The 16,076-nt window shown below is 32.5% G+C and overlaps 1 protein-coding gene across 2 annotated transcripts in view; it reads right to left on the reverse strand.

Annotated features, from left to right (window-relative positions):
• The window catches only part of TRPS1 (transcriptional repressor GATA binding 1), a 303,434-nt gene that overhangs the window by 189,773 nt on the left and 97,585 nt on the right, over positions 1-16,076 (reverse strand). For both annotated transcript variants that reach the window (XM_051971007.1, XM_051971006.1), the window contains one exon: positions 12,101-12,707. In XM_051971007.1, the coding sequence (XP_051826967.1) occupies positions 12,101-12,707 (607 nt within the window). The remainder of the gene's footprint in view (positions 1-12,100; positions 12,708-16,076) is intronic.

A 16,076-nucleotide genomic window follows, 5' to 3' on the forward strand; every position in this document is an offset into this window, starting at 1 on the left:
TTAAAGATTCAATCAAAAGAGAAATCTGCATTATATGTCAACCATACTAATATTGTTTTAAATGCATGTTAATATATGGGAAAATGCATGTGTCTAAGTATATGTGGATATACATGTGTGTTGCTCTATGCATGTGTGTTTATAGATATATGTATAGCTTAGTGGTCTGTGGATGGCTGTGAATGTGTGTGTGTGTGTGTGTGTGTATCATATTAAATATATCTCTGCTTAACTACAGCTGCTTTGAGTAGGTAGGGGAGAAGGATGAAAGAGGATGAAAGGGGAAAAAATAAAGTAAAACAAGTGTGTGGCAGAGAACAAAAGAACAATCTACAAAAAATATAATTGAATATAATTTCTTCTATTATTATATAACCTTTCTTGAACTGGAAATTTATTGTTACATATTTTGAATCCTCCTTGATACCCTGGTGGACTCATGACAATATTGTGTTCTGTTTTGCTTTGTTTTCCTTTTCTATTTCTTTTTTCTATTCTGTTTTTTTTTAATAAACAGGAAAAAAGAAGAACAGTTCTTCAACTCCAACTTTTAAGAGACCCAATCATATATGTCAATGAGCTCTAGCCCAAACACTTCAAATAAAATTATTCCAAAATTATTTTACAAAATATTTACAAACCAAGTACAGCCCAACTTTACCTGTCCTTTTCTCATCCTTTTTTCCCACATTCCATCTCTTATCCATCCCTAGGCCTAAAATAGAGATTTTTTTTTTTAAAGTCACCTTCACCATGACCACAGACTAAAAATTTCTCATGTCGACAATGAGATATAACTTGAGGTCAATAAAGAATCTGAGGTAGTTTTATACTTTTAAAATTTTAGAAAGATGAAATTATTTCTCTAAAACCATTAAAGGCATTCTGAATGATTCACAGCCTAACTTATTTTTATAATTGTAATGAAACAGCTGGGATCAGTGTTTATTCATGGAATCATAAGAAATTTGCACCCCACCTACTAAAATTAGTTTCTGCATCTAAAGTTCCCATTTGAACATCTGACTGGGAACAAAACAGGCACTGCTCAATGCCAGAAAATAGAGGAAACAGACTAAAAGCATGTCTCTTTCTCACAAGAATTTTTTAATCCCCATCCTGCTTTCACTTTTCTTCATCCCCATTCATAAGTAGTACTTTAAAAATCTTACTCTTTAAACAAAGCTATTTGAAGGAAGAAGCTTTTTCTTGTGGAAGGTAAAGTCACTCAAGGTAAAGTGATTTTTGTAAAACTGTACTCATTTGTTACATTAACTAGTTTGACAGTAATTCTCAGGAGTTAAGAACTTTGAAGGTTGAGGGCGAAGAGAAAGGAACTATCATCAAGAACAAAGTAGACGTCAGAATATGAGTTTCTGAGTTCAGATTCCAGGTCTGCCCTTTATTACCTGCCTAAACTTGAACAAATCACTTAACTTCTCTGGGACTGAGTTTCCTCACCTATTAAATGAGGGGGAAGGACTACATAACCTCTAAGGCTCCTCCCAGATCTAAAAAATATAATTCCTATGATCCCAAAGACCAGAATAAGAAATAAATACTTCAATATCATTGTCAGTTAAAATACCATTTATTCCAAAATACACAATATATTTTAGACATTTTATATCATTAGTGGTCACTTATCTTAAAAAAAAAATAGGATATTTTCCCTAAACTTTCTTGATAGCACTTTTTGTGATAGAGGAAGGGTGGGGGACCTATTTACTGGTAGGGGAAATTCCAGTGAGGAAACTCCCCACCAATGGAGACCTACATCTGTTCTCTGGTTAAATGAATATGCTAGAGTGATAAAGTGAGATGGGGAACTTGAATTCAAGACTTCTTGACTCCTAGGATTGCTTTATTTTCATTACCATTACTGCTACTTCTTATTCTGTGATGAATATTTATTGACTAAGTATCTGATTATATCACTGAAATAACTATTAACATATTTTAAGAACTTATGCAATATAAATCTGGTAGAAAACTAAAGGCTTTTAGGGAGATATTGATTTTTTTTTTTTAAAGACTTGCCCAGGGTTACATAGCTAAAAAGTGTTAAATGTCTGAGGCTAAATTTGAAATCAGGTCCTCTTGACTCTGGGATCACTGCTCTATCCACTGTACCATATACCTTACCAAGAGCTTTTAGGAGAAGGAACTTTATATGCTAGCTAAGTCAATTCCTCTATGTTACAGATTAGGAAACATTAAGAGACTTTAAAATATTTGTCTAAAATAATGTAATTTATTGGTAACAGATGCATGGATAGAGATCAGTTCTTAAGATTCTTCAGCTATTCTTTCTATTTATATAGAATATGTGAACCAGATGTAGGATCACCTTGCAAAATGTGTACGGATGTATGAATTTATGTAGTATAGGTAGCTAATCTAGATAATTCAGATAAAAACAATATCAATAGCTTTCATAAAAGTATTTGGTAGTTAATACAAACCTACTTTTTGATAAAGTGCTATGTACTTTTTCCTTCTCTAAGATTGGTGGTATAAGTGTTACTGTTCCTATTTTGCAGATGAGGAAATTTAGTGACATCTAAGATAACACAGGTTGCAAGTATTGAGCTATAGCTTCTAGAGGAAACAGCAGTGATGAGGTCCCTTGACCTTACAGGCTCTGAAATAGAAGAAAACATTCTAACATCAAGAGCAGGAGCAAAACTAGAAATGAACTCTTTTCCTTGAAAGATCTTCAATCAAATCTCAAATTATCTTCAAAAGCGATTGCTTCTTTAATAAACTGTGAACAGGAAATTCTTCAGTTTCAGTTAAGATTAGGTGAATGGCAAAGTCATTTGAACTCTGTTCCCAGGAGTTGATCAGGCATGGGCAAATACCAAAAGATTTCTTCTGTTCAAATAATTTGTGTTGGCAATAAACTGAAACGTAGAAACACAAACCATATCTTTCGAAGAAATTTACATATTATTTGAAAAGGAATGAATTAACATATTTCCTTCAAAAATTAGTATATATTTCATTTTCTCTAAAAATCCCAAATCTACATACTTCTTAAAGCTCTTTTATTTTTCAGGCAAATCATTCTTGTATGAAATCTTCCCAGGAAATCATCTAACTTTGTTTACTTTATCTATGAACTAGATTGCTGTAAGGGTTAGTTTTAATTCCTCTAGATTATACTTATCCATAAATCAAATTATCATTTGCCATCTCTCACCAAATCCTTTTTAGAAACAATTTATTAAATTCATCAAATAATCACTTGCAAGAAAGCTAAATTTAAATATAGCCAATGAGTCTCAGACACAAAGAATGTATTATTCAACTCTCCTTTGGATCTATTTCAACTGGGTCCACAATGTCTAATATAGTACAATACATTATAAATACAATTTTAATCTTGTTGTGATGCCATGTAAAATAAAAATGGATGGAATTGTGCCAAGATAACTGAAAAAAAGGTGAACTCTATCAGTCATTATTATAAAAATAAACAAATAAAAATCCAGAGGAATGTCTTGAGTTTTTTAACTGATTTGCTTTAATAATTTACTCCTTTTTTATAAAAACCAGTAAAAAAATAAAAATCAAGGAGAATTTGTCCTTTAGGTTTAAATAAATATTCATATACAACTGAATGGGAAAATCTTAAGTCAAATGATCGAAATAATAATGACAAAACCCAGGTTAAAAAGCAAAAAAAAAAAAAAAAGTATCCAAAATCATTCAGATTTTTAGCTTTTTTACCTTTCTCCTAGAATGGACATCATTCTACTTTTTTTTTCAATCAAAAAAATTTACAATATATAGGATTTATAGGAATTCTCAGTAATTCACAAAATTTTACATTATGTAGTTTTTTATAATGAACATAAGAAAGGAATATTTACCTTAGAAGACACAGTCCTTAATTTAGGGTGAAGACAAGGGTGATAAGGGGAACCGCTGACTTGCTTGACCAGGGATTCTACCAAATAAATCAGGGGTTCCTCTGATTACCCCTGTCACATTTATATGCAAACAATGCCTTTCTTATCATTATTATTACAGTTGTGTTGAATACTAATTGACTTGAAGACAACATTTAATTACTATGACAAATCATATTGTGTATAGATGTATGTATGTGTATACACACACACACACATATATATACATATATATATATATATACACACACACACACACACATATATATACACACACACACACATACATACATTAAATCAAACTATAAATTTGCCTGTTAATGGTACTGGCTAATCTTTTGATTATCCATTTAAGCTCAAAGTACAATTTAACATGCCTTAAATATATCAGTCATGCTTTCAGAATTACATTACCAAATAATACTAGATCCAAAGTAGGAAATCATCTGTGACCATTTAGTTCAAACTTTTCATTTTACAGATGAGAAAACTGAGGTATCAAGATAATTTATGATCAAACAGATAGATTCATACAGGCAATATGAACCCAGTTTTGCTGATGTGCATTTTTATTAATTTAAACTCAAAAAAATTATTCCTCTTTCTTGATATTTCAAACTAATTTTGAAATTATTCTTTTCTGTATTATTTTCATTACTCTCATTTTTACAAAGTAAATTAAAATTTTCCAAAGAGAGGCAATGTGAGATAATAAATAAAAAGCTTTCCTCAAAGTCAGAAGACCTGATTTCATAGCCTACTTTTGAAACATAATGGCTTTGTTACCTGGGCCTCAATGCCCTAGCAATTCTCAAAGATTATAATTTGAGAAGAAGGTGATGATCTTTCTGCACTGGTAGATGAGTTCTTCACTAGGTGCTCCTTGTACTAATGAAATCATAGATCATGTCAAAAAAAAATTACAAACAAATCAGTTCTATCTGTAATATCTTCTGCATCTCAAATCTTAAAAAAATATAAATTTTTATATTGTAATCATTCAAGCTAATTTGTCACACACTGTCCTCCACACCCACTTTGTCTATTTTGAATCCTCCCACAGTAGAAATACTTATTTCAATGAGCAGAATAACACTAAACATTTGATGGCCATCTGATTACTGTCATGAATAGTGATGCAAAAAGGTTTATCGTGGGTGTGTGCCACTAGTCACTGAGATTTTATACACAAAACCTCAGGAACATGTTTTCCCTTTAGAAATATCTTACTATTTCAAAAGTATGTAAAGTTTACTTAACCTTTTTTATAGCTTTTGAACTTAATGCTGAAAGATATAGACAAGTATACAGATTTTTCTTTTTTAGAACACCAAGTCAAAATTTAGCTCTGTTTATTATTTCCATGCCAATTTTCTATGATTCAGCAGTGTTTAAATGAGAATATACCTCCTACTGAATTGTAGAAACAGGTGCTTCTAACTAAACTAAAAGGATTTGGCAGTTCCTTGACCTAACATTTCTGTGTGCATTAGTAAGACACTGCCTGCTGAGCTTCTCTGAGTTAATTAGAAGACCTGTGCAGCAATGAATGGCCTTGACTAAAAATACTTCCTGAAAGATCTCTAACAGAGTCAGAGGAAATGGGGGGAAAATAAAATACTGCCATAAAACACTAGTTCTGAAATGAGACATTTTGGGGTAGAATAAATAGTAAAATCCAAAAAAAAATGCATAAGGAGGAATAAAAAATACAATACCCTAATGATATTCTTCTCCATTAAAATTTTGGTTGATCTACCAAGGATTATGCCAGTGTCTGCCACCAGAAAAATACAAACAAAACACTAATCATGTGATTACTTTGGTGACATTCTGCATCTATGCTACTGAAACTTTGAACACATTTTGTGGATTCCTTATTTCTACCCTGTGAGAATCTTCAAAAAAAAGGTTTCATTTTTGGCGCTAGTTATCTCCTGACACATGTGGCCTGTGAAAAGAGGAGAAAAATAGATCTCTACATAGGAAATAATTAACTGAACTGCGCTATAGGATACTATTTCATAAGGTACACCCTGATGTAGTAAAAATTACATCTGGTTGCTGTGCTCCAGGAATTTATGCCAGGCCATCTATGCCAGTCAAAAAGAAAGTTTAAAAACTATGTTTAAAAATCATAATTCTTTTTCTTTTGCTTCGATGAAATGTTAGCTTAAATTGTACTTAACAACCAAAGAAATAAAGGATAGGGCTCAGTCATATTGAAAAGAGTCAATGTCAAAACTATGATATTTTGCATGTATATTATCACAAATTTTCAGGTTCTGAAGTACCAAATGTCACCTCTATTATGGCAAGTTGTACTTCTTGTCTCCTAAACACCATGTCTAGCTAAAGGAAAAAAAAAAAAAAACTTAAAACAGGGATTGTTTACTTGAAATGTTTTAAGGAAAAAAAAAATGTCCCTTCTGACCAGTATCAGGGATTGTAAAGCATTCAGCAATGTTGCTTGGTTGAACAAGATTGTGTGACTGCCAATATGCTGCCCCAAAAGGAACATTTTTGCATCTCAATAGACCATCCAATATCAACAAATCTTTAAACTATAAATTCAAGTCCTTTAAGTAAACAGAGAAGAGCATCTGCATTGTGCTGTCTTTGTGCCACTTTTACAAAATGAACAAATAATACTATTTTGTACTTATCTAACACCCAGCATCTGAGAATCTCAAATTGTTTTATAAACATTAATTAACTAAGCTTCACAATACTTCTGTGAGGAAGGTAGGTATTATTATCCTCTCTTAGAGATGGATCAACTGAGATTATGGGAGGCCCTTCCCCAAAGTCACAGTCAGGTAGGGGGACTAAGTTAGGAAATCTACTTAACTGCACTGTGGTGATAGGACTATATTGTGGATGTACAGAAAACTAAAATTCAAGAAAACATTTAAAGACACAAATGGCACCCAAATACTGGAATCCCCTTGAAAATTAAAATATTTTTCAAATTGAAATCTTCCTAGCTATGTGAAGAAAATAGTGCTTGGATAAATCTTTAAAAGCAAGTTCAAAGTTCTAATTCTGTGATAATCTGTATAGTTCAATAGATTAAGAACATCTGTATAAAGGACACATCCAATCAATCAAAATTTGATACTCCACCCTAGCCTTCTTTTCATCTCACAAATTATTCTTTACTATTGGACAGGAAATAGGATAAACACTAGGTCAAAGAATGCATCAGTTAAACTTAAAAAACATTTTTGTAGTGTATTTAATATCTAAAAATGCATTAGGCATTATTGAAATATTTAATTAGCTTAATGGCATATTCTTCCTTTTGCATAAATAAATTTAGAAGTTGAGATGAAAATTACTATGAATTTAATGAAGTTCAGTTGATACTTTCAATTTTTTAGTTCAATCAAAAGATCTAAATCCAGTAAATATTTCTTACTTAAGTTCTCTTCAAATAAACATCCAAATATGTGTATGTAAACCCAAACACACATATTAGGATTCACACATGTGTGTGTATATATATATATATAAATATATATTATACATATGTACATAGATAATTTGTATAAATTATTAAAGGGGAGAAACTATGTATTTTACATGTTATAATTGAAGGGGAAATGCTAGAGTAATTCAGTTTAAAATATTTTTTAAAATGTTTAATTTAATATTTGAATTTTTTTTGGCTATGTGTTCCCCTTCTTTCTCCCTCATAAATCCTCAGATTTAGTCACAACTCTTGGGTTAGCTCTTATCTATTTGAAAATAATGTCATGAAAAGTTACATCTTTAGGGTCCAAGATGATTCTGTATTTGAATTATTTTTATTAACTATTATTCTGGAATCAAAGTTCCATACAATAACATTCTTATGTCTGCATATGAAATTATGCCAAACCAAAGAAAAGTTTTATAATCTTTTAAATGCTTCCCATTCATAAAGGTAATGATTTTGTGGCACTAGTCTGTGGCTAATCTAGTAAGAACAAGCTTCTTCTGAGAAAGATATAAAAGACTATCTAAATTTAGAAGAAAAATGCTATCTGTGAAACTTGACACATAATCTCCTGTTTAGGAATATATTCAGAACATGAAAAAATATAATGATAATAACAATAAAAAAAATACAGATGTATTTCCTCCATGACTAGTTCCAGGGCTGTGTGTAAAATGTTGAAGCAAATGAAAAACTATGTCACATGAGGTACAGGTGAGGGAAGTAATGATATTTCTTTACAGAAAATTAATACATAGGTGTCATAGGAGTTTGAGCAGAAAGAGATCTTATGAGCCATCTAGTACAAACTACTCATTAGGCTGAGATCTAAGAGAAAGAAAATGTTCTGCTCAAAGTTAAAAGTGGAATAAGTACTTCAGCTAATATTTATTAAGATATAGCAGAAAAGCTTCCAAATCAGATGATCTGAATTTGAATTCCACCTCTAGTACTGTCTACCTGATATTAGGGCCTAAAAAGATTATATTACCTTTCTGGTTCTTAGTTTCTTCAACTATAAAATGAGGGGATTAGGCTAGTTAGCCACAGAAATCCTTTTAACTCCTCCCAAGTATTTAGAAAGGAAGGAATCAAGAATTTATTAAGTACTTACTATATGTCAGGCCCTGTGCTAATTTTTGGAAATTACAAATATAAGCAAAAATAAAGGTAGCATTTAATAAATTCTTCTTCCTACCCTCTCTTTCTTCCTTTTTAATCTATCTTCCCTCCTTTTCTTCTTTCTTTCTTTATTTCTCACTCTTTTCAACTTCCCCCTACTCCCTTCCTACAGGGATGGAGATGAGAATAGTATGTTACTCCTCCCATGAGGTCTTCAGGAAAAGTCTGGATGACCACTTAGGGATGTTGTAGATATGATGTTGATCAGAAGAAGCCTGGACTAGCTGGCTTCTGAGGTCATTTCAATTCAAATTCTCAGAACTTCACAAAATAAAAAAAAAAAAAAAGAATTCAAAATGGGGGATGGGGCCAATTAATGACTTTTGGGTGAAACCAGATATTTTCTTCTAATATTATTCAAATGGATAATTTTAAAACTTGAACTTCTACAAACAAATGATATATCCTCACTTTGAACTGTCCAGCAAACTTCCAGTAAAAAACAACGATATTACTATTACTGTACTATTATCACTAGTAGATGTTGAATATTAAATTATTAAGAAAGTCACATTTTAGAAGAAACAGAGAAATTATTCCAGGCATGGGTGAAAGACATGGAAATCTGAAAACATAAGTGTATGTCAATGGAATCGTATAGTTTGGCATGTAGCAGGGAGATTTTAGAAAATAAAATATTAATTATCAGGAAGAGATACTATAAGGTAATAAATTGCCAAACTTAAAGTCAGGAAGCACTGGGCTCAAATTTCAATTCTGATACTCCTAAAGATCCTTGAGCAAATTGCTTAATCTCTATGTACCCACAGGCAACTGCCTAGAAATAATCTACTAAATCACAAGTGCTTAAATTTTTGCCTTTTATTCTTTTTTTCCCCTTCTAGACATCTCCCCAGATTATTCCTGTTGCAAATATTGTCTCCCACTTCAAATTATTTTGAATTTACTTATTTCTGTATTTAAACATTATGTATCAAACTTACTGAAAGATAATATCAAACATAATATAAGATTAAATATCAAAAATAATCTACTAAGAAACAGGAACTCTTGCATTTTCCCTTGCATCTCACTGAAAGGCACAATGCCTTGCCATATCCCTGTAATTTTTTTGTTTTTGATTGGATTTAATTCATTAAGAAAAAGTCTTAGTTTACTCTTATTATTCAAAATGGAAAAACAAATATTATCAATTGCACTGTCCTATTTCTGTTTTATGGCTATTATTATTCAAAGAAATTCTCAAATTATATTTTAATCAATATCATGTAAAAGTATAGTCTTTCCCTTTGATTTAGCAACGCTAAATCAATAGATGTAATGACTTTAGAATCAATTACATTCTAGATAGTATTGGGGGATACAAATTTCTACAACCAAAAGTAATATGGAACAAAAGATTTTCACTTCTGTTTCCTAAGTCAATAATAATAAGCATGAATTGTTTAAAAGTGCAATGAAAGACTGTGACTTGCTTTCTTTTAAAATTCAATTGATGAAAGCATTTTGGGCCCACTAAACCAATCTTATTAATTCAACCACAAATTAGAGTTCCAAAAATATTCTATCTTGCATAACAGAAATTAGAACAAAAGCTATAAAGTAATAAAATAATTATATCATTTTACATAATATTTTACTCATATTTGTGATCAAGTTTCCCTTCACCTTTCTGGAGAAGTACACATTAGGCAGATATGATACAGGGTCATTTGCTGCACTACTGCTTCAGAAGCTATTGGTAGAGATAGAAACAATAGATTTCCAAAGACAAAACAAAATATACCTAATAAGAAGCTACTTTATTGGTGGGGTAGAGTTGAAGTGGAGAAGGATGAGAAGGACTATTATTCCACAACCTATAAAAGATATGGCATGGGACAAGGAGCAAAGTCTTGCTACTACATGGAGAAGTCAATCAGATTTTGAATTATTTAATTATTAGATTCTGATATAATTTTAAATTGTTATAGTGTTAAAAGGATTCAGACAGTTAAAAGCTGCTGAGGAATAAGACATTTCAGTCTAATGAAAGTGAGGGGAAAAAAACCATCATTTTTTGAGTATAAATTCTGAATGTCAATTTACAAAAAATGCAGAATGTCCCTTGCTTCCCTAGGACAAGAAACTATAGAAATGCCCTAAGTTATGAAATCATAAGGAACTATAAAAGTTATTCTTAAAAAAAAAAGTGGGATTACTTATTTTTTGTTAATATAGAATCCCAAATAATAAAGATTGTTGAAAGGCCCACAATGGATTTTCTATTCTTGTGGGAAGGCAAGGGGGCACTAGAGGGGTTTAAAGAGGATTGTGTTTTCAAAGGGTTCATAAGGGAGATAATATAAAAAGTCCTTGTTCCACAATGAACAGAAAACAGATAACCCTTTTTTTATCCTAGTTCCATAATTGGTTTATAACCAATGCTTAGGGACATTATTCAATGATCCATCCAGGAGGCTATCTGGGAAGCTCAGACAACCTGAAGAAAGCAGGATGAGAAGAATCGTACATTCATTGGGAAGAATTATTTTCTCTCAGTGTTAGCTCAAGTAGCTTCTCCCCCCTATATATCTGGCCTGTATACTGTGGATCCCATAAATGAACTGGCTCATCTATATTTAATGGTTACCTTTTGAATTGAACTCTGAAAAGCCTAAATTGGAAGAGCCCCTTCTGTACTTAAGCAGAGGTTCTAAATCTCCCTAAATCAGCACTTTCTTAGAATTTAGATAGAAAATATTCTCTGTGATAATTTAGATAAAAAGTAAATATCATTTTGAACATGTGAATTTCCAAAATAAAAAAAAAAAATTCTTAATCAGGATAAATGTATAGTAGTACAAAAAAAAGAGAGAGAGAAGGAATATCATTTTACTTAGAGTCACTTTTTATCTATGAAAAACATTGTTCTTAAGTCTTTCTCCCTGGATGATAAAAAGAGCAGAAAATAGCCTATTTTTCCTTATATTGTGATTTGTCATACTCATCACATTTAGCTTTTTCTCAGAAACCCTCCCCCTACTCCTTTTTCCTGGCAACAAAACAATAAGCACTGCTATTAGTATGTAATTATATTCTATGTTTTACCAAACATCACAATTCTGTAATAACATCACAGTGAGAGATTTATGTTCTTAGTGTTTGAGTTTTCTGATATCTTGCCTATTAAGTATGAACTATTACTCCATTTTGAAATTTAAAGAGCATTTAGTTATTTCAGTGTAACAGATGTGCATCCTTCTTGGGTTCTAAACTTTTCTCCTTCAAATCTCCTCATCATCATGCATAATAGGCAGGAATGATTAACCAAGGTTCAATCAGAACTAATAAAAAAGACAAACAAATGATTGCTTACCATTGTATCTACTCTGTGTCTTATTACACAGGAATGACTTTGCCAACTTAACTTTATGAATATGAATTTTCAAATTTATATGGATAACGTGATCTTTATACCATATGATCCTAAAAACAAAAACAAAAGCTATGTTCCTAAGAGAGGGATTTTGGTTCTTATTCTTGTTAGCATTAAAAAAAAAAAAAATAAGTTTCCTACCCGTAGCAGGGACTGTGACTCATCCTTAGACTTGTTTTCACCTGATGCAGGATATTGCTGTGTAAGGGATCCAGATTTCTCTCCTCCTCCAGTGGGCACTCCTTGCATGAATCCCTTGGTCTCAACAGGCAAGCCATAAATAGGTCGTGCCAGATGGGCAGCTTCTACATTAGGGCTATCCCTTAAAGTCTTCGGCTGCTCCTGTGTACCAGACACAGGAGTTAGGAGACCTAAGCTTGCTTGAGTATAGGATGGGCTACCTCTTAAAATTTCTGTCCCTCTCCAGGTCACATTTCTAAGATCATCACTGGAACCATCAGTCCAACCTTTGTCCTTAAGCCCTTCCTTGTCTTCCAGTTTCTCTCTCTTCACTATGGCATCAGAGACTGGCTCCCCCATTTTAGAATCTGGATTGATTAGACTATAGACCTTGAGGTCAATTTTGGGCTCTTCCTTGATAGCAGACACACCATGACTATCATCTTCTCCATTGGCCGTAGTGATATCCAATTCTTGGCAATGCACAGTGTTGAAGTGCTCTAGTAGTGACTGGGTATCAGCAGCTGTGAAGCGGCACTGACGGCATTTATAGCAGTTATGTGCTCTCCTAAAAAAAGATGAAGGGGAAAAAAATCCATTTAAAAGTCCATTTAAAACCCATTCCTAAGATTTTCTTCTTTCTAATCAATCTTAAAGTAATCTGCCTTATTTCACACACAGTGTAGAAAGTGGAATGAGCATTCATTTTATTTAATTATAGCCTTTTATTTTCAAAATATATACATGAATAATTTTTTATATTCACCCCTACAAAATACTGTGTTCTAATTTTTTTTTCTTTCTCTTACTCCATCCCAAGTTGGCAAGTGATCCAATGTATGTTAAACATGTGCAATTCCTTTATATATATTTCCAAATATCAGAGCATTCATTTTTTGAGCAACCAAAGTTGAAGTACAGTTAACTGAAATTTTTATTTCCATATTTTTTTAAAGTGTGATTTTTTTTAAATGTGACTTTTCATTTTGTTATACCAAGTATGCACAAGCAGCAAAACAGTTTACAAACACTATGACAATTAGCTGTTGGCTGTATAATGATGTCTATTTCATACAGGAAAACAGTACCACAGAACTATATAGGTATCAAGGTATCTTGGAAATTATAAAGCCCTACTCCCTTACCTTACCCTTACAAGTAAGAAAACTGATGTAATGGGCTGAAATTGAGCAGGTACACTGAGATCTGGACAAGCAAGCACTTAAGGCTAGTTACCAATTGGATAATACTCTATTAGCATTTGCTTGGAAAATGGCCACCCCAACATTCTGTGCAAGCTCGATCTGTTGATATATAGAGAGATGAGGAGGAGGGATAAAAGGGTAAAGTAAGAAAGGCAGAGTGACTCTGTGTCGCCATTCTTGTCACGTCCACAAAGAATAAAGACCAAGGACTTTTGCTTATCCTGATTCCAGCTGATTCTAAAGTATCCTGGGTGCTAACACCATCATCACCCTTACCTCACCCTTATAGGTAAGAAAAGTGAGAATGTGAGAGTTGAAGTCCTATACTCAAGGTTACACAAACAATAACATGAAAAACTGGAATCTAAATGGAGATCCTTTAATTTGAGATTAAATGTTCCTTCCACTTGATCACATAGTCTTTACTTTGCTACCCACACCATAATAGAGAGGTGAGGAACTCAAGATAAAAAATAAGATACACATTTTTAGACACTGCCAATGAGCATATTTGTTTTGCTTTATGACGCATATTTCCTACAAGGACATCATTTTTTATTTCCTGTTTAAAAAAAAAAAATTTCCACAAAGGAAGAAGATGGAAGGGTAGTAGAAATAAGGACAGCATAATAAAAGAGAAAGAAAAGAGAATCATTGAGACATTTTTTTAATATAGAGAAAGAAACAGTGGAAAGACCAAAAAGAAGCATAAACAAACAGGACAGCTTGAAAAACACAGTGAATTTGCTATGCGTTTAGAAAATGTATAACATGATACACATGATAGAGACCTGAAGCTTTTTGCACATTCCATTTTTTGTACTATGCTCTGTACATGGAAATGGCAATTCTATTTACTGTTGTTTTTGTTATATAATTGATATAAGATTTCCTTCTTCTTCCTTCCCCCTCAAGTTACATCAGTCAGATACCTTTTCCCCACTATCTCTTTCTTTATCCCCTTCTCATATGAAAGGGTAGCTTCTTGGAAAATTCCTTCTACATGCAAAAGTGATCCCATATTTCATCCTATTTTCTTTTACCAATTATTCCCTCTATCATTTCCACTTTCTCATTTATCTTTAATCTTTCCCTGTTTACTATTGCTTTCATATTGTCTACATCTATGTATCCCTTATCCTAAAACAAACAAAAACCCTCACCTGATCTATCCATATCTACGAGTTATTATCCCATGTATTTCCCCTGTCCCCCAGTGACTATACTCACTGAGAAGGCAGTCTGTAATTCATAGCTCTAATTCATTTCCTGTCATTCTCTTCTTAACAGTCTGGATTCTGATCTCATCAATCAAATGAAACAGCTTTGGCCAGTTACAATTAGCTCTTAATTGTCAAATTTAAAGGCCTACTCACAATCCTCATCCTTCTTGATCTCCCTTGAATGCAATTTTTGACACTATTAATAACCTTCTTCTTGTTACTGTTCCAGATTTTCACATAAGTGCTTTCTTCTCATTGCTCTTCTACCTGTCTGCATGTTCCTTTTCAGCTTCCTTTATTGGCTTTTCAATAAGGCCATATCTACTAATTGTAGATTCCCACACACACACACCTAAGACTCTCCTGGAATCTGTCCTTTTTTTACTTCATCTCCCCTCTCCTCTTCTCTTCTCATCACTCCTCTTCCCTTTTGCTTACTTATCTCATCAACTTTCATGGATTCAATTATCAGCACTATGCAGCTAATTATCACTTCTATTTATCTAGCCCTAACCTCTTTCCTGAGGTCTAGTTTTACATCTCCATCTAGCTATTAGGTATCTCAAACTTAATGTCTCATGGAAATCTTAAATTCAAAATGCTAAAAAGCAAACTCCTTATCTCCATCCTCCCAAGTTTTTTCCTCTTCCTAACCTCTCAATTACAATTCAGGCTACTGACACCTTTCCAGTGCCTCATGCTTATACACAATTTTCTTCAATTTCTCACTTCTTTAATCTCTACATTCAATTAATTGGCAAATCCAGCTGATTCTACTTTTATAACATCTGCCCCCACCCTCTTCTCTCTTCCCACAGTATGCTAGGATAATCCTCATCACCTATACTTGGATTATTTCAATTTTTTCTAGTTGGTCTTCTTCCTTGATTCATCTTATTATATTTAGTAGTCAAAGTGGTCATCCTAAAGTAGAAGTCACATCATGTCACTCTTCCTAGCTAATTACAATAAACTATACAATTTCCCTCCCCTCTCCCCATGCACCCCATAGATCAAATATAAAATTATCTGTTTGACTTTTAAAGTCCTTAATATTCTAGCTCCTTCCTTTCTTTCCAACGATATCTTACTCCCCATTGGTTACTCTAAGATCTAGAAACACTGGCATCCTTTCTGTTCCAAGCATTAGAGAATAAATTTCTCTACTCTAGGCATTTTCCTTGGCCTTTTCCTATTCCTACAATTTTTTTTTCTCTTCATTTCAGCCTCCAGATCTCTCTGAATTTTTTCAAGTATCAGCTAAAATGCCACTTATGTAAAGCCTTTCCAATCCCTTTTATCTTACAACTAAGTATCTCCAATTTATCTTAAAATAGGTATGTATGTATGCGCACATATACACTATATGAGTATGTATTTATGTGCACACATATACATACTATACATACATATAAATACACACATATCTAAAATCATAATTGTTTGGTCATTCTTACTCCAATAAACAGTGAATTCTTTAAGATCAACTACTATTTTTGCCCTTGTATC

This window comes from Antechinus flavipes, chromosome 1, assembly GCF_016432865.1.
Source record: "Antechinus flavipes isolate AdamAnt ecotype Samford, QLD, Australia chromosome 1, AdamAnt_v2, whole genome shotgun sequence".
NCBI lineage: Eukaryota > Metazoa > Chordata > Mammalia > Dasyuromorphia > Dasyuridae > Antechinus > Antechinus flavipes.